The sequence below is a fragment of the Penicillium hordei genome (genome assembly GCF_028827395.1).
Source record: "Penicillium hordei strain IBT 12815 chromosome Unknown utg000003l_segment0_segment0, whole genome shotgun sequence".
Classification (NCBI taxonomy): domain Eukaryota; kingdom Fungi; phylum Ascomycota; class Eurotiomycetes; order Eurotiales; family Aspergillaceae; genus Penicillium; species Penicillium hordei.
The window spans coordinates 1,086,119-1,110,782 of NW_026623144.1; the positions used below are offsets into that span (position 1 = coordinate 1,086,119).

Consider the following 24,664-nt stretch of genomic DNA (forward strand, 5'->3'; position numbering starts at 1 on the left):
CAACAATCCCCTATTATCTATTCATTGGTGGTCCTTTGCTGTTGAAAATTGTCACCCGAGAGGATATTGTTGAGTAACAGCATAGGGCCTCGGATACATTTGCACTTCTTCTCCAACAGTCCACGACCTCCCCATCTTCATCACTGTCAAAGCTTGTATCAACTGCGTTGAAGCCAAAGAAACATGGCAGGAAAACGCAAGTCTGATGTCTCTTCTACCGAAGATCAGTCTGGTCGTGCGCCAAAATTTACTCGCACAGCTCCGACTTTGAATGCTGAAAAAGCCAGCTCGGGTCAGAGATTCGGCGAGACTGTCGACTACATTCCGTTGAACCAGAATACTAGCTCAGGCCAGAGATTTGGCGAATCTGCCGACTTCATTCCATTGAATCAACTCTCGCAAGTAGTTGGTGCCGACGAGGAGGACGAAGAAGCCCTTGATGTGATTCAAGGATCTCAGGAATTGGATGAAACCTCTCTAACAACGTCCATCCTCTATGGTATGCTCCTTTTTAAATAATATCGGTTCCTCGCCCATCTATTCTAGAAACTATACTAAACCACATCAAATAGGTATTGTTTCTACAAAGATCGTTGGTGTACGCTTTTATAGGGGCCGTGCCAACCCAGGTGAACGTGTCATCATAAATCGGGATGCCAATAATCAATATGATCGCAATGCTATTAGGGTTGACAATGTCATGGGTGCCCAAATTGGCCACATTCCACGACAGATGGCAGAGAAGCTGGCGTCCTACATTGTAAAGTTCCAATCATATTGCTTTCGGGGCATGGCTGACGTCTGTTATCAAAGGATGCTCGCGATCTCATTATTGAAGGCACATTGACTGGTGCGATTGGGGATTTCTGGTGTCCAGTTGATTTGAAGCTTTTCGGGAGTCGTGACCCTACCAGACGATCCAATCTGAAGCAACGAATGCAGAATGACAAGCTTCCTGTTCGCCAACTGAACGAGTTGGAGCGCGAGGAACGCAAGGCAGAGAAAGAAACCGAGAAACGGCAGAAGGAGGCCGCAAAGAAAGCTCGCGCCATGGCTCTTGGCAAAGCTGCAACACAATGGCAAGCCAACCAGAACTCAGAGTATGCGAACCTCTCAACCCCCACGGGACTTGGTGGCGAGCAAATTGAGAGCTTGGAAGAACTCCTTAACCAGAGCTCCACCTTCAATCCCCGAGATATTGGTCAGGTTGTAGAAACCTTTGGACAGAAGGAGTCTGACCTGGTCAATATGCCTATGGCCGATACTCCACCCGGCCTTTCCACCCAGTTGCTTCCATATCAGCGCCAGGGACTAGCTTGGATGATCAAGCAAGAATCGCCGAGCCTTCCCACAAAGGGCTCCGATGATATCGTGCAGTTGTGGAAACGGACAAATACCGAATTTCTCAATGTCGCAACAAATTATGCCACGGCCACGGAGCCAGCCCTCGCCAGCGGTGGCATTCTTGCTGATGATATGGGCTTGGGCAAGACAATTCAGATAATCTCTTTGATTCTTGCAAATGCAAAGCCTCTCACTGCAGGCTCCTCTAAGACCACTTTGATCATTGCCCCTGTCGGTGTCATGAGCAACTGGAGGAATCAGATCCAGGATCATGCGCACAAGGAGACCGCCCCGAGTATCTTGATCTACCATGGCTCTGGGAAGAAGGAAGCTGCGAACTTGGCAAAGTATGATGTTGTGATCACAAGCTATGGAGCCCTGGCCCTGGAATTTAATCCGGATGCCAATAAGCCGCCTGTTAAGGGCATATTTTCGCTGCACTGGCGTCGTGTCGTACTTGACGAAGGCCATACCATCCGAAATCCCAGTTCCAAGGCCTCCCTTGCGGCTTGTGGCTTGCGCGCCGACTCTCGCTGGACCCTGACCGGAACCCCCATTATCAATACTCTGAAGGACTTGTATGCGCAAATTCGTTTCCTTAAGTTCTCCGGTGGCTTGGAAGATTTGAGGATCTTCAACAGTGTCTTGATTCGACCCTTGACTTCAGGGGAGCCCGACGCTCGACTGCTTCTTGAGGCTCTCATGGGCACCATCTGCCTGCGACGTAGGAAGGATATGAGCTTCATCAATTTAAAGCTACCCGAGATGACATCTCGCATCATTCGAATCAAGTTCAGTGCCCATGAACAGGAGAAGTACAGTGCTTTCCAGTATGTATCGAGTGACTACCCACAAGTGAAAACAAATTTGCTAATAACAATCATAGAACCGAGGCCCAAGGTGCTCTTCTCGACTTCAAGGATAAAGATGGCAAGACCAAGTACTCTCACCTTCTCGAGGTTCTTCTCCGTCTTCGTCAAGTCTGCAATCACTGGGCGCTCTGCAAGAACCGCGTTGACAAACTCATGAGCATGCTGGAGGAACACAAGGTTGTACCTCTGACACCTGAGAACGTCCGCGCTCTGCAAGAGATGCTGCAGCTCCAGATAGAAAGCCAGGAAATGTGTGCCATCTGCCTTGACAACCTTGAGCAACCCGTCATAACCGCCTGTGCCCACTCCTATTGCCGAGGCTGCATCGAGCAGGTTATTGAACGCCAGCACAAGTGTCCGCTCTGCCGCGCAGATATCAACGAAACCAACACACTCGTCTCCCCAGCTGTGGAACTGGGTGAAGACACAGATACCGTTGAGGCTGATCCCGATAGTCCAAGCAGTAAGATCGAGACCCTGGTCGAGATCCTGACTGCTCAGGGCCAGGCACCAGGCACAAAGACCGTGGTTTTTAGCCAATGGACCTCGTTCCTGGATCTAATCGAACCACAACTTGAGCAGCGCGGGGTCAAGTTCGCCCGCGTAGATGGCAAAATGCAGTCTGTGAAACGCGACAACTCCATCAACTCATTTTCCAACGATCCTGAGTGTACCGTCCTTCTCGCAAGTCTGAGCGTGTGCAGTGTTGGTCTCAACCTTGTTGCAGCGAACCAGGTCATCTTGTGTGACAGTTGGTGGGCCCCAGCTATCGAGGATCAGGCTGTCGATCGGGTGTATCGGCTTGGGCAAAAGCGGGAGACGACGGTCTGGAGACTGGTTATGGAAGATAGTATTGAGGAGCGGGTGTTGGCGATCCAAGAGCGTAAGAGGAGCCTTATGCTTGCTGCTTTCCGGGAGACGGCGAAAAAGAAAGCTGAGGATAGAGGCACTCGTGTTGCAGATCTTGAGGCTCTTTTACAATAGAGGTGTGTTGGGTGCTAGAGGTCGGATGACGGCTGCATCTCTTTGCTACTTGGTGATCGACATAGGTGACATGGGAATTGATTGATCTTCCTTCTTTTCTCTCATCTCCTTGTCTTCTTTTCCTTTTTTCTTCTTCTGCTCCTCTAGATTATATGTAATTTTTTTCCATACAACATCCATAATCTCTCTCCGCTAAATCCTTCATAATAGTCCTCGAAGATCCCTCCTGCGTGCTCCTGCGTGCTTCTGTGTCACTCCCTGCTCCATTGCACGACGTGAGTGTCCAATGGCTCCGGCGACCACATTTTCACTTGTGACAACAAGCCTATCCATCGGAAGATGGGCGATGTCTCGAGCCGCACCTCGACGTAAATCATGATAAGTGAGAGATTCCGTCACTCCTGCCGCATTTCCCATTGCCTTAAGGAAATGATTGATCATCTGAGGCTTAGCGACCTGGTCGAAATCTGGGCGATAATGGTCCACGGAGCATACCAATGGCCATTGGGGGTACCGAAATACCACCCATTTATCAGGGCGACGTTTCATAGCCCCGAGCAATCCTTCTAGAGTCGTATCCAGCTGACCGGTTCGAAACGCAACAATGATGATGAGCTTCACAACGCAAAGAAGGTTCCACTCTGGCTTAGGCAGCGCACCAATCCTCTTCAACAGGAAGTCCGTTGGGCTGTCCTCGGATCCTTTGTTGTAGCGCAATTTGAGAATGCACTCGAAGTCGTCCACTGTTGGGGTATTCTCTTCCCGGAGGTAGAGGTCCATGTCTCCCCAGGCTAGAAGCTTTGGGCCTGGATAACCCGGGGAGATGGTAGGGCATTGGCATATATATGTATGTATATAGCGAAGATGTATGTGTATAGTGAAGATGGGTGTGTATAGCGAAGATGGGTGTGTATAGCGAAGATGGGTGTGTCTAGCGAAGATGGGTGTGTCTAGCGAAGATGGGTGTGTCTAGCGAAGATGGGTGTGTATAGAAGGGCAAGAGTTTTGTTGGGGAAGTTATGGTGAGCTTTATTAGAAGTTTTCACATACATTATATATATACCAAACAAGAATAGGCGGCCGCTTATACAGCCTTGTCATGCCTTTTCAGGTGTCTTTTCAAATATCTTTTCAGATGTCTTTTCAGATTTCTTTTCAGATATTCTTTTAGATATACTTTTAGATGATTTCTTATATATATACAAATACGGTAAAAAGTGTATACTTTGTATAGGTGACTTTGAATACCTAGGTAGGTGCCTTCCTCGTCGGGTTTGCCGTTTGCCTCAAGCCACTGGGAAGGTATGAATACCCCTTCCCCTCCCGCTTCTCTCTCTTCTCCTTTCTTCCTTCTCCTATCCCACTCCGGTTCCATATTGTATATCAGAGGGGTAGGATCCCGAATCGTCTAACTGGTGATAACGTGTTCGAATTCATTGCAGCCGTGACATTTATCACGGAACCGAAATCACGCGGCTCACAGGTCATCTTAAAGTCAACGATCCAAACAATACACAATAACATCCTACAGATCCTAAGGTTCAGCATGTCTGGCTTCTAGTATACGTAGGGGAACTTTGCCCGCTTTTACAAATGTTTAAAGCAACAAGTCACAAATGGCAAGGTCATAACAAACCAGTACCGAGAGCGGCAATGGGTCGGGTTTAGAACGGTACAAGATATGTCTGCTGTATGGATAGACGTCGCTCCCCAAAAGACATGGCGTTGGATTACATCTTGATCACTCATCCTTCCCAACATCCTCACTTCTGACTATCATGCCACCCCAACTCCTATTTGAGGTGATTCTTATCATTATTAAGATTCTATATGGGCTCAGTATCACTGATCAATAGAATAGAAGTCTCATCCTATCGAGTAGTGTAGATATCCTTAGCCCCCTAGGATATTAGTACGGATAAAGATACGTTAGAATTCGATTAAATAAAAGATAGTGAAAGTATTCAAACCTTCCTAGCTACTGGCGTTATGTATAGAAGACGTTAGTAATATTCGTTTTGGGACGAACGTACCTTCTATACTATAGCTTTATACGGTATATGTTTATATAAAACCCCTTAGTGAAATGTTTTATAGAAGGTAAATCGATATACAAGTGATAAGTACAGCCTAATTTTATACTAGGAGAACTAATTTTCTTAGGATAGGGTACGAATTACAACTGTATATGTTACTTCGTTAATTCTAACTCTAATGAGTGAGTCAGCCCGACCCAAGTGAAGATATAATTAGGCATTGGATATAGCTTGAAGCTTTCTTTGTGGTGGGTCCCGCTCTGGTTATACTACTAGTATGTATGTACGTAGTACTAAAAGGTTCGTGCTTTAGAATTCCACATCGAAAAACTTGTAAGATGAACACCCCGAAATAAAGAGGGAAAGTGATGGGGAATAATGGTAAACAGTGGTGAATAAACTATCCAATATCATATAAACCAATTATTCTTTCTTATCATGCACAGTGCCAGCCGGTTTACTTCCAATGCCAGACAACCAAGCAACACGAGCAAGCCGCCAAAGCACCCATATGAACCCAAGAGAGATAACCACACAAGTGCCAAGCTCTATATATTTACCCTGGAAGTAGCTATCCCCGCCCTCGAGTCGTAGAACCGGCACATCGATCTCCTCAACAAGACGATCGCCTGCAGGCTGAAGCTGGTAGAATAGGGTTCGCGGACCGAACAAGCCGTCCCAACCGAGATTTGTGCGGTCAAAGGGGTTCACACTCATCTTCGTGTCGTCCTCAGTAGTACAGGCCCAGAAGACAACGGGCCAGGGAATGTGGGCAGTGCGGTATCCTGTTTCGGAGGGTGGTAGGTAGCGCAGATGTAGAGGAATAGTGGCAGTCCAATTTGAGGGGTCTGGTGCGCTGGTCCCGTCTTCGGCTTCTGGAGGGGTGGCTAGTTCGAGGAGCCAGTTTGAGCCCCAGCGCTGAACAACCCAGTCTGGGGCTTCAAGATCCATTTCGCCTGCCAAGGCACGCAGGGCTACGAGGTTGTGTGACTCGAGGAAGAGTGGGTCTGTTGTTGCCAGCTGGTATTGATCTCCGAAGATGGTGGAGGGGAGTGTGAGGTATGTGTGTAGAGCACAAGTTGCGTCGCTGGGTGCTGGTGGTCGTTTGAGGGATGATCGGGGCATGGATATAGACATGGTTGGATGGAGGCCAGTTGGGGGAGCGAATGAAACGGTGTAGCTAGATGGTTCAGTGAGTTGTTGGTGGCGGGAGGGGAATGAGAACATGGTTGGTTCTATATGGGGGTTAGTCGAGCCATTTCGGAGGACCAGCTTTAGACAAGGAAAGCGATGTGAGAAACGCCAAGGGCACATACTTAGCTTTTTGTCCTGTCCAACAACCGCTAACAGCCCACCCATCTTAATCTCCTCTGGCTCAAGCCCTGCGTCGGCACCCAAGAGACCGAACTCGATTTGATCGGCAGCGGATTCTGGCTTCTGAAACTGATCCGTCCAACCGCCTGTAGGTGGACTGTTCCAGAGCCCAGACACAGTTAAGGCGTGCGAATCGCTGTCATAGTCGATATCAACCGAGTCTGCAGAGAGCAGAGCATCGGCCCGGGTGTGACATTCGGAGCCATCTGTACGGTTCTTGCCACAGACAGTGTTCTGGATATATTCCACTAGAGACTGGATGGAAGGGAGATAGGTGTAATATTGTAGGGAGGTCGAGGAAGCGAATCGTGTGGAGAGAAGCGGGGGTGTAATGAACGACTCCTGCATAGCAGATTCCGGGTCAGATCGAACACATGCAAAATATGGCTATGGAATGTCCCCGAAGGAAAATGAAAAGGTGTGAAATACCTCCTGCTTCGAACAGCCCTTGAACTGAGTGTCTTTGTTGGGCGCGACTATCGTGCGGAGCAGCGTGCACAGTGCTTCCCTATCGATAACCAAATCAGTCAATCGCTATTCCCCAAACCCAATATGTAGAACTGAACTCACGAAGATGATTCCGACTCGAGCGGAGTATAATGCGCATGCAGTCCAGGTGAAACCCGGCTGCTGAATGGCACAGCAGCATCAAAAGACCTCTCGGAGGCCCAGCGGAGGTGGAGCTCATGAGATTGCTCGAGGACAGCACGCAACTAAACACAAAACAAACAGGTTAGCTTTGCCCAATTCTCAATAGACTCTGCAATCAAGAACCCTTCTCACCTCCTCTGGGAGCTCGTCCAGTCCGACTGTAATACGATCCTCCCGCGCGGCGTCCAGGCCGCGGACGGAGAGGGATGACGCAGTTAACACAGCTTGCTGCGGGTCGAAGCTGGCATCGACGCGCTGGATGAAGGTAATTCTTCGTTTCATGGTGTATGTAAACAAATTAAGGGATATCAAGTGAAACAAAGGTAAACAGAAGTGACGAATTCCAAGGTTGATTTCTCCAAGGTGTCACTGGGTTCTCCGCATTCGCTCAATTGGGTTAGACTACAACACAAGTATATTACGTTATTTAGTCACGACTCGCTCACCTGCCCAGGTGGGCAACCTTGTATTCATACATAAATACTATCCTGTCGAATTAAAAGAGATTCTTGAAAAACCTCATACAAAAATTTGTTCGTGTCATTGTCATTGTCATTAAATACTCTCCTTTCACCCCAAACGCCAGGTATATGCAATCAAATCAAGTCCTTTTTAAGGCAGCACATCCCGGAGAATGTCTTTTTGGGAGCTAGTCAAGCTAGTGGGGAAACTGACGTTGGCGCGGATGACCAGGTCGCCGCGGTTGCTGGGGTTCTTGGAGATCACCATGCCCAGACCGGGATAACGCTCTTCGTGGCCGGGTTGGGTTGGACCTGGCTTAGATACGCGGATGGACTTCCCGTCGATAGTGCGGACAATGCGCTCCCAGCCTGTCAGTGCTTCCTTCAGGCTGAGGTCCACCGATGTAATAAGATTGTCACCAGAACGCTTGAAAGTAGGATGATCGATCTGTAAGTGGTTGTTAATAATGGTTTGTCAAGTGTATTTGTCACAGCCAGGAGCGATCTCTTACCTCTTTTACAATCAGATGAACATCCTGCCGTCCCCCTTCTTCCTGATCTCCAATATTTCTGTACTTGATCTTCGAGCCAGCACGCAGCCCAGGTTTAATGTTGGCTTCCAAAGTCACCTCCTTGGTAGTGAGTTTGCCCATACTGTCAAAGGCCTTGCTCTTCGTCTTGACCTTTTTAGAGGTACCCTTGTAGATTTCCTCCAAAGTTAGTGGCAGGTCTTTCTCGATGATAGTTGGCTCGGGTGTAGGTGCGCGTTTCGGTTTGGAGTATCCCGGACGGCTGCTACGGAAGCCAGCGCCTCCGCCGCCGCCACCCAGTCCTCCTGCGAACATCGAGAGAATATCTTCTTCATCCATGCCGCCCATACCACCCATGCCGCCGGCGTCCTTGGCAAAGGTGCGGAAGGTATCGTTGGCGTCGCTGAAACTGAACCCACCGCCACCGCCGGGACCTGTCGAGAAGTGGAACCTCCGGCCTCCTCCACCACTGGGCATGCCGCCGAAGTTGAATCCTCCGGGCATGCCACCGTCAAAGCCAGCTCCGCCGCCTCCGCCTCCCCCTGGCGGGGGCGGTGCGGGACCACCGCGCATCAGGTATTCAAGGCCGAACTGGTCGTAGACCTTACGCTTTTCGGGATCGGATAGGACTTCGTAGGCTTGCGAGACATCTGTTAAGAAACTGTTAGTCATATTTGGGAAACCGAAACTGTGCGGGGTAACGTACCTTTGAATTTATCAGCAGCCTGAGGGTTGTCTTTGTTCTTGTCTGGGTGGTGCTTCAATGCTGCCTTGCGGTATGCTTTCTTAATCTCATCTTGAGTAGCATCAGGCTTGACGCTCAAGGCGTCGTAGAGCTTGCTCTCGGCAACCATAGTGCGGGGTAAGGTTAGGTTTATGGATAAAAGTAAAAAGCAGTTTAAAAACCGTGGGCCTCAAACCGAAGGTGCACGCTTATGAGTGATTTCTAACAGGAAAAGGAATCCTGCGTTGGAAGTAAAAGAGGGTGCTCCTGCGTAGGAAGTGAGAGAGGGTGCGGTGTACTTCGTGAATGAGGTAGAAGGTTCGAAGCGGAAAGGCGGATCGTGCCTAATGAAGGGAATTGAGAGTTAAAGGAATATGGAAAATCAAAGTTCAAGGTCATGAGATTGGAGAAGAAATAAAGCACACAAAAAGCCTGCAGCAAAGAATATGATTGTACTTTGTTCATGTACTGCAATGTCAGTGATCAAGGGGTCTCGTGAGTGACGTCACCCATCTAGTCTTGACGTGTGTGACTTGGGACAATCGAAGTTTCGAGAAGCTTCGATATAACAGCAACTCGACCGATTCGACTAAAACATATCAGGGGAAGTCTGTAGATGCTATTTCGAAAGCCCGTTTTGATTATTTTGCTTTTTATATATTCCATTAGAAGTTGAAGTAGACTTTTGGGTGCGATCTACAATTCCACCGCTTGTGGAGTATAGCAACTACACATTTGGAAATACCCATGTCTATCCATCGATTCTCGCCAATCTATCCCCGTCCCCGATCCATAGTGCTCTGTGGGATGAAAAAAGGAGAAAGGAGAAGAAACCGAAAATGTATGAAAAGGAGGAGGGATTTATAGTGGTTGGCCCGTCGCAATCAGGAAGGGTCCTTTGGTACTCCCGATGGCATGGGCGACTGGGTATTGTGTAGCAAAATCCGATGGAACCTTTTCAAATTCCCATCTCAGGTAAAGGCCATGGGACATCAGTCATTAAAAATTGGTCCAGATCAAAGTTTTGCAGACTTGGCATATCAATCATCAAATCACCCAGCCATGAGAACTCCGCATCTGATACCAGCAAATCTGGCGCGGTCTGCTCCTGCTCCTGCTTTTGGCTCTGGTCGGTGACCACCGTCCGTGCAACCGGCCTACCATTCTGATCGTCCGCTGGGGCCGCGGCAGCAGCATTGACCCGCAACACCTCAGCGAGAGCACGGGTATCATCTTCCTTTCGCCGCTGATGCAACGCAATAAGTAAATATGCTGTAGAATACGCCTCACGCATAGAAGGTGTATCATAGGCAGCGAGAACTTCATGCAGAGTCCGCATTGCATCAGCGAGCAGCGCCAACGCAGCCCGATTGTCAATCGCTAGAAGTGAGCAGACGACCTGAAATGGGACGTTGGCAACTTGGTGCCAGGGGCAGGTGGAGGCTACCATTCCTCGTGCGGCACGGAGCCCGCGACCCGCTAGTGCAAGGACGCGGTCAAGGAGATTTGAGGATAATGGGCCGTGTGGGTTTAGAGCACGGAGGCGGCGATAAATGCATAGCATTAGGTTGCATTGGACTAAGATTAGCGAGGGTTCGGAGTAGAGAAGATCCATGACGGATGTGAGGGCTGTTTCGAGTTCTGGGAGATCTTGTGGCGACGGGCCTGTTGGGTCGAGGTTTTCGGAGAGTGGGAGAAGGTGGAAGAGGTCTGCGCGTGGGACTCGGGGTGGTGCTTGCTGTGCCGGGTTGCGGGATGGGGGTGTGCTTGTAGGAGAGAGAGCTGTGGCGCCGTGGAGAACAACGCGGGAGCGGCCGAGGTCGAAGGAAATCCATGTGTTGAGGTGGCGAGCCATGCCAAAGAGTCTTCGCCTGGTTTCGGGGTCGCTGGTGCCCTGGTGTCCTATGTCGCCATCTCGGCTACCGTGTGTCTCGGGCGGAGATGCTTGGAGAATGTCTATTACTTCAGGATCTGATGTGTCAAGGTGCAATCCTGCAGCTTCGATAAGATGCATTAGTGTACAACTGGCCATCCATGCAGCATGTGGTGAGGCTGTCATGCGTAGATACGCAGCACGCAACACCCACCCTGTCACTATGTCGATCGAGGGTGTTTCCGCTGCGAGGATACTCTTATCCAATAGAATGCGCGCGGTATCAATGAGTCGGACTTCCATTGCTATGATCTCGCGCCGCGAAAATAGATACCCGAAGGCAGCTACACCGCATAGTACAGCATCATATGGCTGTTCCGCAGAATCAATGGGAGACGACGAAGATTTCCAGCGCTTTGCGATTCGAGTAAATATCATCTTGCGGTCCAGAAATGTATAGCATAAATCGACCTTCTCGAAATAAATCGCTGCTAGCCGCCGCATCTCTTCCTGGGATATGATTTTGGTGATAGTCGTTGGTGTCGGCGCCGTGACAGGTATTGATGGAAGCGCCGACGATACTGTTGGTGATAACCGTCTCTCACCGACGTTCCAGGCAAATAATTGCAATCGTGGTGCATGTGCCGGGTCAATTTTAAGCCCAAGTTTGCGAACAAACGCGGCGCCAGAATTGGCCTGTAGGGGAATGGGTAACGCCCTCTGGACTGCTTGCACGGCGGGGGGGAAGCCTGTACCGTAGCGTTGGCTGCGGCACTGATAGTATTTGGAACTGCATTGGACAAGCCATCTGTAGGTCGTTCACTGAGAAGACTCGCCTGGTACAGACTATGGGATCTGGCGCGTTTCTTGCGTGCATTGTATTGGCATTCCGCTCCAGTTTGGGCGCAGGTGCTACAAGGTTGCCCACCTGAACATTTACGCTTTCGCGACTGACACAAAGTGCAGGCTAAACGCGAGCGCTTGCGAAGCGTTGACTCGGACATATTTGGAAAACAAACACTATGGGGAACATTGCGGGGAGTTGGGTAAATTGGTGCCAAGCAAATTAGACATCTTCCCCATCTTCCCCATCTTCCCCTTTCCAATCTGAACTACACATCGATGTACAAGGTACACCTGATTTTATTTTTATTTTTCTCTTCTCTTCACCATTCATATTTTCGGCTTAATCTTTGTATTTGCTTCCATTCGGGTATCCCATCAATCCCTCAACTTCCTTCAGATCCGGCATTCCTGCTGGTCCTGGCATATACTGGAGATTATCCCGGAGGGTCGTGCCATTCCACCATATTTCATTCTTGTGCAGCGCATCCATTATCATCGGTGCGTCTATGTACGTACGGATCTCGACCATCTGGCCATGATTCCAGCGTGTGAACCAGACATTGGTGATATCGAACTTGTCGCCTGTAGTGGGTCATCAAGTCAACAAATGGATGCTGAAGATAGGAGGGCCTGCTTGCTCACCGGAATTCATCACGCCTTTAAACTGAATCTCCTCCACTGACCATTCAGTGTTACACCCTCCATATATTCCCTGAGGGTGTATCTCAAACAGATCTGCATGGTCAAAAAACAACATGCTTACTCGACGTAGGGCATTGACGTAGAAGTGCATTAGGTCGTGGTAGCGGCCGGCGATCGGGTGATGCCCGACAACAGTGAAGCTGACATTTTTGTGGATCAGCGTGAATAGTTTACTCATGTCTTTCTCGAGGTCTTTGAATGCGTCCCAAATATGCATTTGAGTCACATATTCGCAATCTATGGACGGGTTCTCGAACTTGAATCCTTCTCGGCCATGGGGGACTGGGTCGTCCACAACTCCAGTGCCATTGCATTTGCCATCTGGGTCAACAATCCCAGTCCCATCATCACACCCTGACTTCAGAAGTGGGCTCTGGGTGCTGTCTCCAAAGATTGAGAGAATGGAGCGTCCAAAAGTCGCCGAGGGCAGTAGGAATGCCAGCAGGCCATAGGATAGATATTGAGAGAAAATCATTGTTTAATTTTTTGTAATGAGAACACCAGAGGCTACTTTACTTGTCTTGTTCATTTTGCCTCGTATTCAACGTGGTTCTTATAGCTGGTGCTACCTTCATTTCAATAATGTGCCGTGATGTTGCCCTTGGTCGCCAACGTTGCTTCCCTTGAACACTACGTTGTTACCCGGGGCCTAAAGGAACCCTGTGTGTGACACAACCAAACCTACCGAAATCTTGCAATTGGACGGCGAGTTTCCCACACAAAATACCGATAATTGAGCACCTAGTGGCAAATGGCGCGGGCAAGGTGCAGGGCTACTGCAATGTGCCATTGGGTGGGGCAATAGTGGTGGTGTACGGTGTACAGTAAACAGAATCTAGACGATCAAACTGTCTCAGTCATTGATATTGCCTAACTTTTCTTCAAATTTATATAAATAGTTATGATGATCCTATTGAAAAATGGTGACTAATTCTCTGTGCCTGATATGCCTGATAACCCTGAAGATATCGTTGTCCAGGCCGAACCCGGCGCTCCATGGATTGGATGAGTCAGATCCCCTAAGCCGATAACAGAATTTTGACTCGCTCCGATTGGCCGACACCGGCAAAGTCGGTGAGAGCACGTGCCCACGGAGTCGGGGGTTGAAAAACCTCTTGTTTCCCTTCTTTTCCGTTTTCTTCCCCATTTCTCTACCCCAAAGTCTCAACAAAAAACAAAACCCCATGTTGCGCTAAATAGCGAACCCCCCAACTTCTCTCTACCATACCCTGACTGCCACCTGCTCAGTCGCGCTTATGTGTTTGGCACCCTCGATCTTCACCTCCCAGGACTATATCTCGGACCACCTTTGGAAAGCCAACATCAACTGAATAGCACAAAGCTTTCTATTGATTTACAATTGTTACTTATAAAATAAAAATGATCTCCAACCTCTTCAAGGCAATGCCTTCTCGGGCTTGTGCCTTCGCCTCGATGAACCGCCCTGCTCAGGCTCGCTTCATGGCCACTGTGCGTCAGCGTGCCGCTATGGAGCCTGCCACCTTCACTATCCGTGATGGTCCCATGTTCTCCGGCAAGTCTTTCGGTGCCCGCTCCAACATCTCCGGCGAGGCCGTCTTCACCACCTCTCTGGTTGGATACCCCGAGTCCTTGACCGATCCTTCATACCGTGGTCAGATTCTGGTTTTCACCCAGCCTTTGATCGGCAACTACGGTGTTCCTTCCGCCGAGAAGGATCCCAATGGACTTTTGAAGTACTTCGAGTCCCCCAACCTCCAGGCCGCTGGTGTTGTTGTTGCCGATGTCGCCGAGCAATACAGTCACTGGACTGCTGTCCAGAGTCTGGGTGAGTGGTGTGCCCGTGAAGGTGTTCCTGCCATCTCCGGTGTCGATACTCGTGCTATTGTCACCTACCTGCGTGAGCAAGGCTCTTCTTTGGCCCGTATTACCGTCGGTGAAGAGTACGATGCCAACGAGGATGAAGCTTTCACTGACCCTGAGCAAATCCACTTGGTGCGCCAGGTCAGCACCAAGCAGCCTTTCCACGTTGCCGCTGCCGATCCTCACTCCCACGTTGCTGTCATCGACTGTGGTGTCAAGGAGAACATTCTCCGCAGCTTGGTCGGCCGTGGCTCCAGCGTCACTGTGCTCCCCTTCGACTACCCCATCCACAAGGTCGCCCACCACTTCGATGGTGTCTTCATCTCCAACGGCCCCGGTGATCCAACTCACTGCCAGGACACCGTCTACCACCTCAAGCGTCTGATGGAGACCTCCCAGGTTCCCATTTTCGGTATCTGCCTGGGCCACCAGCTTCTGGCTCTTGCCACTGGTGCTAGCACCATCAAGCTTAAGTACGGAAACCGGGCTCACAACATTCCCGCTCTTGACCTCAGCACTGGTCGCTGCCACATCACCAGCCAGAACCACGGTTACGCCGTTGATGCTTCGACTCTGCCCTCCGACTGGAAGCCGTACTTTGTCAACCTGAACGATCAGAGCAATGAAGGCATGATCCACAAGTCTCGTCCTATCTTCAGCACCCAGTTCCACCCCGAGGCGAAGGGCGGCCCTCTCGACTCGTCTTATCTCTTCGATATCTACCTGGACTCTGTGCTGAAGTACAAGAACAACCAGGCTGGCCTCTACCCCCAGCGTGACAGCCGTCCCAGCCCTCTACTGGTCGATCTACTTGCCAAGGAGCGTGTGGGTGTCCAACCCACCATTGGCCAGCAGAACGTGGTTGCCGCTACTGCCGCTGCTGCCATTGCCGCTGCTGCCTAAATATGTCGACGTACGTGCAGTAGGAGTTCTGGTTTTCGGAGATTCAATTGGTTTTTTGGGTGAATATTATTTTGTGTATTTTGTTCATAGGTTCATGCATGGTATATGAAATGAACAGTATTAAAACATACTTTCATCCCAAGTCTTTTTGTAGTCGTGTCAATAATTTCATCATCGTTATCAACCCCTAAGTCTTACTTGGCCACTATGGATACCACATCCTCATCAGCAACCAAATGTGCCAATCCTACCCGCTGCGGAACATGTCTTGCGCTCGCTCCCCACACCATCGCATACTTGAATGTGTCCTTGATTGTGCGATGAATCTGGTCACAGACATCCTCAATGGTGGAGTCCTTGCGTACGATGAGCGCCTCATCGAACTTGGGGTCTTCGCCCTTCCTATAGACATGATACTCGTCAGACACGTCAATGAAACTAAAAGTCATGGATATATCATACCGTTTCGTGTAAAGCCGCATTAGTCTCAGTTCCTTCCAGATGCGTTCGACAACGTCTTGCACACCGAGATCGAGTTCACAACTCATGACGGCTGTGTAAGGCTCGCGGGCAAGAGCATCAAGGAATTCGAGGCCGATGCTGTCGACCTTGTTGTAGACGTAAAGGCTGGCAGAAAAGGACAAAGATTAGCATTTGCTAGGTGGATATCAATTATCATTAGTGTCAATCTTACCAGCGGATGTACTTCCGGTGGTCTTTCATAATCACATCGATAAAGTCGTCGATCGTAGCTATAACGGTGTCTCGATCAGTAATTCGGTCTGGTTGTTGTATCAAAGCACCACGTACCATTCTCATCTCGCACGAGTACCTCGCAGTTAAGAATTTTGTAATCCCGGAGCACGTTGTAAACCATCTTTTCATCCAAATTCTTTGGGGGAGTGGCAAAAGAGATCTTCATGCCACCGGCCTTCTTGATTTTGAGGTAGATATTGCTAGGTTTGTATCAGTATCTGTTTCTGTGCAAAACTTCGGATAAGTTATGACATACGGCGGCTCCTTATTCAACCGAATGCCCACAGCATCCAGCTCGGCCTCGAGCAAGGCTCGCTGTTCGGCACGCTTTGTGGCGTCCAGAACCATCAAGATCAAATCACTTGTCTGGATGTAAAAGTTTTGTCAGTGTTTCCGTGGCGTTTTCCATCAAAAAAAAAGTTGGTCCTCTCACCTTTGCGGCGGAAATGACCTGCCGACCACGGCCTTTGCCTTCAGAGGCACCTTCGATAATACCGGGCAAATCCAAGATCTGAATCTCAGCACCACCATACTCCAGCACTCCGGGAATAGCCGTCAGCGTGGTGAAGGAGTAGGCTGCAGCCTCACTCTTTGTCTTGGTGATTTTAGACAGAAAGGTAGACTTTCCAACAGAGGGAAAGCCAACAAGAGCCACTCGGGCATCGCCGCTCTTGCTGACATCAAATCCCGCGCCGCCACCAGAGCCAGCACCTCCCACTGGCTCCAAAAGTTGGGCACGTAGTCGGGCAAGCTTTCTGAAAACTTTGTTAGTGTATGTTTGAAATTGAAGTCAAAAGCATTGAGACTATATACCCTTTCAATAGACCTAAATGGTATTCTGATTTGGAAATTTGATAATTAGATCAAATCCTCCTTCGATCAAAAAGGCATCTTACCTGTAGCCTTGTTCTCTGTGGATCATTAGCGGGGTGATATATATGTTTGAAGATAAGAACACTTACTCTGCGTTCGACGCATCTCATCCTCGATCCTGTAAAAGATCAGCAAATTGCTATATTCGACAATTAACAAGAAACATACTCCTTAATCTTTTCTGTTATGTTCACCATCTTGTCGGTTGCTGAGGCTTGTCGCCTGTAAAATCACTAAATCTTTTTCTTTGGTTCGTTGTGCCTCAGAGAGGGAAATACCAAATCCGCCAATGTGCCCGCGGCACCTGCCAAGACTTATGTAAGCACCTCAGAATGGAACGCAGGACTTCAACCTTTTTTTGAAGCTCAAGCTTAACCTTCCAACTCAACCTCTCCAACACAAACACGACCATGGCAGATACATCGGTTGCTGAGCCACCGGCTCCTATTTCCACCACTGCTCCCGAAACCCTCGAACCCAATGCCGAACAGATAACTGTGGCGACAACCAGCGCCGCGGACGACACTCTGCAAGGAGATCAGCAGCTTCAGTCAGTTAAAAAAACCAAGATTATTCGCAGGAAGAAGCGCCCAGCGAGAATACAAGTCGACCCATCAATCATCAAAGCTGAGCCCGCCCAGCAGCCCGGGCTCGACTATAATATTTGGTACAACAAAAGCGGCGACAACGACGACAAATATGGCCTCAGCCAGCCCGCGCCTAGTCGCTGCAATATTGCGCGTGACTCGGGATACACTCGCGCTGATCGCATTCCGGGCTCGTTCTTCTGGTAAGAAACTTTATCTTTCATGGCTTTCAAGGTTATCTTGCGTCGCAGCAGACATGTGCTAATCCTTTTCCCGTTTTATCTAGCATACACTTTGCGCGAGGTGTTTGCGTGAAAGGTCAGGACTGCGAATACCTTCATCGTCTACCGACCATTCATGATATGTTAGTGTGATTCCCATGCCGTACACCATTCGAGGGTTCTTTCACTTTGTTAGACTCATCAGGTACAAAACAACCATGCTAATCAAGTCATTTATAGGTTCAATCCGAACATGGACTGCTTTGGTTAGTATTATTTCCAATCTTGCTATTGATACTTGAAAACGGGCGACTAACTCCAGAATATAGGGAGAGACAAGCACAGCGACTACAAGGAAGTGCGTATCATGCCTTTTTGTGACTGGGAGATGTTGCTTCCGCATGAGCATATCGCTAATGCTACTTGAAATAGGATATGTCCGGAGTAGGCTCGTTCACCCGCCAAAATAGGACAATCTACGTGGGCCGGATCACAGTTTCGTGAGTACCTCGAAAGGTTATACTTCACCTTCTTGCTAATCAATATGTAGCGATGACATCGAAGAAGTGTGCTCAAGGCATTTTGCGGAATGGGGTCAAATCGAGAGAACAAGAGTACTTACCGGACGGGGCGTGGCTTTCGTGACCTATTCCTCAGAAAGTAACGCGCAGTTTGCGTGAGATTCCCCTCCCCTAGCTCTCTGTTTGTTCCAAGCTAACTCATGAGTAAAGCCTAGTTGCGATGCAAAACCAAAGCTTGGACCACGAGGTATGTACAACGTTTCAACCCGCGTGATGCGATATATGATACAACAGTACTAACAATAAGTAGGAAATTCTTAACGTACGATGGGCAACGGTCGATCCGAACCCAATGGCACAGAAGCGCGAGGCACGCCGGTTAGAAGAGCAAGCTGCCGAAGCTGTTCGCCGGGCTCTTCCCGCTGCTTTTGTAGCAGAGATCGAGGGCCGAGATCCAGAGGCTAAGAAGCGGAAGAAGATCGAGGGTACTTTCGGACTACAGGGCTATGATGTTCCAGATGATGTGTGGCATGCCAGAACCCGTCAATTGGAGGATGCGAGCCAGGCCGCTCAGCTAGAGGCACCTGAACAACCGATGATGATCGAGCCTGCTCCAGTTCCGGCACAGGAGCAGCAGCCACGGAGTAATGGCATCTTCTCCAGCTCTGCTGTTGCAGCCCTACACGGTCTTAACGGTGGAAGGGTGACAACTCAGGCACCCAGAGCTACTGCTGGACCGTTAGTCACCTACGGCAGCGACGATGAGAGTGACTGATTTACGTGCAGTTTGTGCGGCATTTTAATCCATCATGATTGTGAATTTTTTCATGTACAACAGCAACGATACCTCTGTCAAAATGTTTATTTCTCTCCTTGCATCTCCATACAAGATATCCGTAAATATTATTTCTGGGCGTCATTATCACTACATGTATGGTATCACCCCGAGCACTCGATAAAAGACAGCATTGAGAGTGTCAAACAAAATGAGATACATCCACCCATAAAACAAATGCAAACACCATGAGTCCCATTGACCCGAGACTTATGCTTAACTTAACTCCACTTTGTCACTCTTCCACCCATGAGATCAATCAGTCGTAAATTCATTTCTCGCTAGGGTCCCAGGTCGTAGTACACGCAGGAGCCTGTACGGTAGTTGTAGATGAAAGCATTCGTGTAGCTTTCTGCGTCATTCGTGCGATTCTCCACGGCCAAATCAGTGAGTAGCTCGTGTACTTGACTGAGATACTTCCGCTCTGTCAGCGGTGCGTTCTGGATCACGCTGCGCCAGCTCTCTGCGTCGGAAAGGCGCGTGTCCCGAATAGCGTCCAGGACTTCGTCACGGGTGTCGATGGCAGCGACAGGGCCGTTGCTGGCGTTTTCTGCTACTTCGCGAGCGGAAACTAGGGCTAGAATGCAACATATCAGTCAGTATATTGGGCTGATAGGGGATCAATTGAAATATCAACATACCTGACTCAACAATATTCCTTCTGTTCGTCTTCTTGCTTCGGTGTTGGGGGACGAGGATGCGAACATCATTTGCCCGTTCCTGGGACGCAAGAGCCTCCTGCTGGCTCAATTGACGGGATTGGCGGGGATCAGCAGTTCCCTCGCGGTGGTGGCGCGCCTGCACTTCTGATCGAAGCCACAGCACAAGTTCAGCGGTGCGAATATCGAATTCCTCCTTACGCATCAGGTTCCGAACTTTAAATCCACGCTCCTTGCTATCTTGCTTGGCAATCACAATGCACCGGTGATTGGAGTCTTTGTATTTTACCAGAAGCTCTTCAAGAGACGAGGCATCGACTGCAAGCTCTGCGCTTATGTTGTTTGACCAGAGTTCTTCGATGAGTTTGACTCCTGTTGTGCGCAGGACGGTTGGGTCAAAGCTGGCAACAAGTACATCACACTGTGTTGCAGATTAGCAAAAACTATACTAAACGAGTTCAGATGGGAGGTCACTTACCCGACGGGCCGCCCAGTACGACTCAGCACTCATCTCGGAATCTTTCGACAGAGCCTTGGCCTTCAGGTAATCGATCATCGATGAGCGTAGTCGATCCGAACCGAGGTTGAAACCCACAGCATGCGCTTGTGGTCGATTTGATAGGACATTAGGTGAGAATTCTTGGATCAACCGGTCATATCTGCCACCTGCAGCAAACACATCGCGTCGCTTGCTATCAAAAATACACTGGAACAGAATGCTACCGCGGTAGAACTTGTCATGAACACTGCTGAGTGGCTTGATGTAGACTTTTCGTTTCACGCCAAAGGTCTGCAAATAGGTCATGAGCACGTTCAAGCGAGCGAATATTGGTGAAATCCGCTCTGCGTATTCAGTTCCCTCCATGATGTTCTGTAGCCTGCGTTTTGTCTCCTTCAACGAGTCTGTGTCATGTTCATTAGCGTATTGTCCTCGATCTGAGAAAGTAAGCTCAAGTACCTCTGAAATCGAAACGGGTAAGGTCATCCAACGAAGTCGAGGCAACACCAATTGCCGGGGCCCGGAGTTCACTTCGAATCGTTTGCATGGTATATTTTCCAACATTCAGCTTACTGAGGACCTCCTTGACCTTCGGGATTTGTGTGGGCGTGATGCGACAGAATTCCATGATAAGTTGGAGCAGATCGGAGTGATTAACAAGGAAGCACATCGGAGTAGACCGCAAAGGTGGGAATTCCTCGATGATTTCATCCAAAACCTTGATCACTTCCGCCTCCTTTAAGGCTAGATCCAGGGTGTTGTGGGACACGATATCGAAGTCAACTTCGCGGTGGGTTCGTGGTTCGCTGCCATGGGGTGAATCTCTGTAAACTGTGCCAAATGCAAATGTCTTCTCCAGTGAACGATCTTGTCTTGGAATTGCTCGTGCGTTTGGAAGTGTGAGATCATATGGCAGCTGCAAAAGATTGCCGGACGCATCCAGCACACGTACTGCACCGCTGTTGTAATGCTGGGATCGGGGAAATAGCATTTGCCTTGTTGACTCAACCGCACCGTGTCTTCGAAATATCGAGGTTAGCTTCTTCTTGACCAGGCCCTGGACAAGTAGCTCGTTGGCGGCCGGTACCGCATGCGAGTCTATGTCCCACGCAATATCTTCGAATTTCTTAGGTGACTGAGAAAAGATTGCTGATAGAATCTTTTTGTAGTCGGGTGAATTTGGATCCGAGAGCAGATGCACAATAGCCCGTCTGAATGTCTCTTCCTCAACCTGAAGAGGAATCTTTCCACTGGATAAAAGGTCGGAGGCTGTGGGGCGCTCGCTTGGGGTATGGCTCAGAAGAGAATCAATGATCTGGCCTTGAAGTAACTTATCAGATTGCTGGAAAGTGGGTGGAAGAGTGTGGTTCTTTTCTCGGATTAGTCGGAGAGTTTGATCTCGTTCCATGCCAGTTGGCAATGGATGACACATCTCAAAGAAAATAACACCGAGCGAAAACATCTAGAATGCGTGAGCATATACGTGTGGTGCCAATTGTATATCCACTACTCACATCGACCTTCTCATTGTAGTGCCCCAAAACAACTGACTTCATCTCTGGTGCCACGTAGTAGGTTGTACCCAAACTGCGGGTGAAATCTCCTTCGAAGTCTGCGGCTGCGGACGAACGAACGGCTGTGGTGAATTGACCGCTTGTTGCAAGACCAAAGTCACCAATGCGGGGATTGTTTGCAACGTCAATGAAAATGTTGTCAGGCTTCAAATCACGGTGTATGATGCCGTGACTATGAATGTGGCTCAGGCCGTCGAGGATTTGCCGAAAGAGACGCCATGAACGTTCGGTATCATCGCACAGATCATCCTTTATTAGATCGCGCAAGGTCTTGGGCAAAATTAGTCTAGAACAACAAGCAGAGCGGTATTAAAACACTTACATGTTTTTCACAGTACTCCATCTGGATGTAGAGTGTGGTTAAAATAGGTCTGGCATAAGAGCCAGATCTTGCTCGGCTGAGCTCTTCCTCTGCGCTTCTGGAATCAACGCCAGTATCATGTACCCTCTCTGGCGTCTCTGGGTGAGCAGGGTCGGATAACGTTCCTTCATTTTCATCGTCACTGTCTGATGCGGCAAACTCTATTTTGGGATACCCGCTAGAGCTGATGAAATCGAGGCCTCCTGTGCTGAATCCGTGGTGATCCTGGCTAGCAAACGGGTCTCCTTCGGTGGAGGACATAGCCTCTTCCTCGATTTGATTGAAGTCTTCTTCAAGCCAAGCAGTGTAGTATCGAACAACATAGGAGTGGTTCAGCCGGGATAGCAACATGGTCTCGGAAAGCGTGTCTTTCAACGCTGCGGCCGATGTTTGGGAGATCTTCTTGATTGCATACAACCGACCATCGAGCTTGTTCCGGGCTTTGACTACCTGTCCAAATCCACCACGGCCTAGTTGGCCTGCCTCGTCGAAGTCTTGGTGGTATCGTGAGAAAGCCGGCATGGCCCCAAAAGAGTCTAAGCGTGGCCGTCTCTGCAATGACACAGATCCCGACGCTCTTTCTCGCATCTTTAACGGCGCATCCACCCGGAAGAACTCAGACGGTTGGAGTTGGAAAGCAGTCGGACGCTTCCTGGGATCTGGGCGGAAGAATTCACAAAGCAAATCTTGTAGGGGCGGCGAGAGCCCCATTGACACCATCAACTGATTGGCGGAGGTATACCTGAGGAGAACATCCTTTCCAAAGCCCATCTGAAGCAGCACAATTCCAAGATCCCAGACATCGGTTTTCATGGAGGGAGAATAACTGTCCTGTGTCAGCTCTGGGGGTGCCCAAAGTGGTGACTTTGACGCCGCGAAAGAGGGCTTTCCACAGGGAGCGTCGGGCAAAGCTTCTTCGACGTTAGACTGCAGTTTAACGATGGTTTCACCAGAAGGAGTCCTAAACAAAAAGACTCGCCCACAATGAATGTTCCCATGGACAAAACCGCTGCGGTGGTAGAATTCCAGGGCCTCAAGTAGCTGAATCATCCAGCCGCGAAGCATGTCAACAGCTACCGTCCCCACGATATCTAGGAGCTCAGAAAGGGAACCCTTGTTTGCATACTCCCAAAGAGTAAAGACAGTCCAAGTATTATCGGGAGAATCGAAGTTGCCAACTGGGCGATTGATTTTGAACCCCACGAATTCAACAAGATTGGGGTGTCGCAACCGCTTGATGCCCTCTAACTTATCCTCGCTGGTGCGCATCTGCTCGCGGAATGTCAATCCTTCGGAATTATTCTCGCTAAGACAAAGCTCTTTCAACACAAGCAGCGGGACGTGGCATCGGTTCTCAGACACAACAGGCCTGACAGTGAAGGTCTTTTTGCACTGTTTGCTTTGCAGCAGGGTCTTGCCATGAACGGCGCGGAAGACCAGCGGCTGCTCATCGGTGTCGTTAACGGCTAATGGAGGATCAAAGCAGATGGCGCCAGGGGTATTCTCCACAAGATCATCAGCATAACTCATATCCGCACCGCCAGTTCGGCTCTTTCGTCTCAAAATGCGAGCCTTATTTCGTTGTCGCATCTTGTCCTGAAGCATTTCTTGTAATGCGCGCTCTTCCTCGACAGCTGCAGCCTTTTGTTTACGAAGTTCCTCCTGTTTTTCTAGGTCTGCACGTTGAAGAGCAGCCGCCTCTTGCTCCATGCGCTCCTCTTCAAGGCTGGGTAGGTCTTTGTCCTGTGCCTGTGCCTGAGCAACATCCTCCAGAACATCTTGGATGGACACTGCCAGCTCGTAGATCATCTCACTTCCGAGCAGAGATTTTGGCTTGTTGCGTAGAATTTCTTGGATTCGGGAACGCGCTCCATCGCGAAAGCCGTCGAGGTTTCCCGGTGAGAGATTGGGGATTGTTTTGGGATATGTAGCTGGCAGTTCAACCAGCAAAATGAGAAGTATGTCGGGATTCGAAGAAGATCGCAGATGGAGCTTGAAAGTCACATTGGAGGATTGCTAGAGTGTTCAGGTTAGTGACCACGGGCCCAACAGCTCAAAGAGTGCACCCACCTGCCAGGCCGACCGCCTATTTTCTACTTCTTCAAAGTCATCGCCATAGATTGAACGCAGAGCTTCCACCTCTGTCTGGTGGATTTCTCGGTAATTGGTTGTAAATATAGGGGACGTCACGGAGGAATCGGAGGCTTGGTTTTTCTGGCGGGAGGGCTTCTTCCTCTGTTTGGGAGACATCGCGGGGCGTGGCGAGAGCTCGCCCTACATGCGACCCTGAGCGTCGTACGACATGGGGGCTGGTGATGAAATATGAAAGGGTTATTGGAGGTGGAAAGAGAATTGGGCAGTCTTTTTTTTCCTTTCCCCTCTGAGGCTAGAATAAACAGGCGGTCAGATCATACGCCCTTCCATTTGTAGAGTGGAGATGCTTAGTATAAATGACGACCCTGTTGCTTTAACTGTGGTTTTTATGGATTTATAGATTTATTGCTTAAATTTTACTGTGAGTGAATTGCATTTCATGATTCTTTGCATGTTAATATTCACTTGAAGGTTCTTCGCAAGATATCCCATACGTCTATGACTTGAGATTGAGTGTATTATCATCATGAAACCAAAGAACC

General features: G+C 49.3%; 10 protein-coding genes across 10 annotated transcripts; 3 read left to right on the plus strand and 7 right to left on the minus strand.

Annotated features, from left to right (window-relative positions):
* Nucleotides 1–183: 183 nt before the first annotated feature.
* On the plus strand, nt 184–3,200 carry N7537_005648 (DEAD/DEAH box helicase; the record flags this gene model as incomplete). The annotated part of the gene is made up of 4 exons (XM_056896705.1): nt 184–499; nt 573–760; nt 814–2,174; nt 2,231–3,200. The coding sequence occupies 4 exons, from the start codon at nt 184–186 to the stop codon at nt 3,198–3,200; spliced, it is 2,835 nt and encodes a 944-aa protein (XP_056752490.1).
* A 201-nt stretch (nt 3,201–3,401) lies between these two features.
* N7537_005649 (uncharacterized protein) lies at nt 3,402–3,980 on the minus strand (the record flags this gene model as incomplete). The annotated part of the gene is made up of 1 exon (XM_056896706.1): nt 3,402–3,980. One exon carries the CDS (start codon nt 3,978–3,980, stop codon nt 3,402–3,404), a length of 579 nt encoding a protein of 192 aa, XP_056752491.1.
* A 1,679-nt stretch (nt 3,981–5,659) lies between these two features.
* On the minus strand, nt 5,660–7,543 carry N7537_005650 (uncharacterized protein; the record flags this gene model as incomplete). The annotated part of the gene is made up of 5 exons (XM_056896707.1): nt 5,660–6,471; nt 6,553–6,952; nt 7,040–7,118; nt 7,181–7,323; nt 7,394–7,543. The coding sequence occupies 5 exons, from the start codon at nt 7,541–7,543 to the stop codon at nt 5,660–5,662; spliced, it is 1,584 nt and encodes a 527-aa protein (XP_056752492.1).
* A 330-nt stretch (nt 7,544–7,873) lies between these two features.
* N7537_005651 (putative DnaJ domain protein Psi) lies at nt 7,874–9,144 on the minus strand (the record flags this gene model as incomplete). Its single annotated transcript, XM_056896708.1, has 3 exons — nt 8,959–9,144; nt 8,235–8,902; nt 7,874–8,170 (listed from the first exon to the last, which is right to left on the minus strand). Exons 1-3 carry the CDS (start codon nt 9,104–9,106, stop codon nt 7,874–7,876), a joined length of 1,113 nt encoding a protein of 370 aa, XP_056752493.1. The 5' UTR covers nt 9,107–9,144.
* Nucleotides 9,145–9,934: 790 nt separating this feature from the next.
* On the minus strand, nt 9,935–11,853 carry N7537_005652 (putative C6 transcription factor; the record flags this gene model as incomplete). Its single annotated transcript, XM_056896709.1, has 2 exons — nt 9,935–11,545; nt 11,605–11,853. 2 exons carry the CDS (start codon nt 11,851–11,853, stop codon nt 9,935–9,937), a joined length of 1,860 nt encoding a protein of 619 aa, XP_056752494.1.
* A 182-nt stretch (nt 11,854–12,035) lies between these two features.
* Nucleotides 12,036–12,872, minus strand: N7537_005653 (nuclear transport factor 2 family protein; the record flags this gene model as incomplete). The annotated part of the gene is made up of 2 exons (XM_056896710.1): nt 12,036–12,277; nt 12,338–12,872. 2 exons carry the CDS (start codon nt 12,870–12,872, stop codon nt 12,036–12,038), a joined length of 777 nt encoding a protein of 258 aa, XP_056752495.1.
* A 905-nt stretch (nt 12,873–13,777) lies between these two features.
* Nucleotides 13,778–15,142, plus strand: cpa1 (carbamoyl-phosphate synthase (glutamine-hydrolyzing) CPA1; the record flags this gene model as incomplete). Its single annotated transcript, XM_056896711.1, has 1 exon — nt 13,778–15,142. One exon carries the CDS (start codon nt 13,778–13,780, stop codon nt 15,140–15,142), a length of 1,365 nt encoding a protein of 454 aa, XP_056752496.1.
* Nucleotides 15,143–15,336: 194 nt separating this feature from the next.
* On the minus strand, nt 15,337–17,017 carry N7537_005655 (uncharacterized protein; the record flags this gene model as incomplete). Its single annotated transcript, XM_056896712.1, has 9 exons — nt 16,940–17,017; nt 16,861–16,889; nt 16,795–16,809; nt 16,712–16,736; nt 16,332–16,653; nt 16,155–16,264; nt 15,953–16,098; nt 15,837–15,894; nt 15,337–15,769 (listed from the first exon to the last, which is right to left on the minus strand). Exons 1-9 carry the CDS (start codon nt 16,966–16,968, stop codon nt 15,337–15,339), a joined length of 1,167 nt encoding a protein of 388 aa, XP_056752497.1. The 5' UTR covers nt 16,969–17,017.
* Nucleotides 17,018–17,060: 43 nt separating this feature from the next.
* Nucleotides 17,061–18,875, plus strand: cwc2 (active spliceosome conformation promoter CWC2; the record flags this gene model as incomplete). Its single annotated transcript, XM_056896713.1, has 9 exons — nt 17,061–17,089; nt 17,142–17,561; nt 17,645–17,722; nt 17,820–17,845; nt 17,909–17,937; nt 18,012–18,079; nt 18,130–18,255; nt 18,311–18,347; nt 18,411–18,875. 9 exons carry the CDS (start codon nt 17,061–17,063, stop codon nt 18,873–18,875), a joined length of 1,278 nt encoding a protein of 425 aa, XP_056752498.1.
* Nucleotides 18,876–19,216: 341 nt separating this feature from the next.
* cpcC (putative protein kinase (Gcn2)) lies at nt 19,217–24,278 on the minus strand (the record flags this gene model as incomplete). The annotated part of the gene is made up of 7 exons (XM_056896714.1): nt 19,217–19,512; nt 19,577–20,015; nt 20,073–20,497; nt 20,553–21,555; nt 21,608–21,937; nt 21,990–24,044; nt 24,099–24,278. The coding sequence occupies 7 exons, from the start codon at nt 24,276–24,278 to the stop codon at nt 19,217–19,219; spliced, it is 4,728 nt and encodes a 1,575-aa protein (XP_056752499.1).
* Between the last annotated feature and the right edge of the window lie 386 nt (nt 24,279–24,664).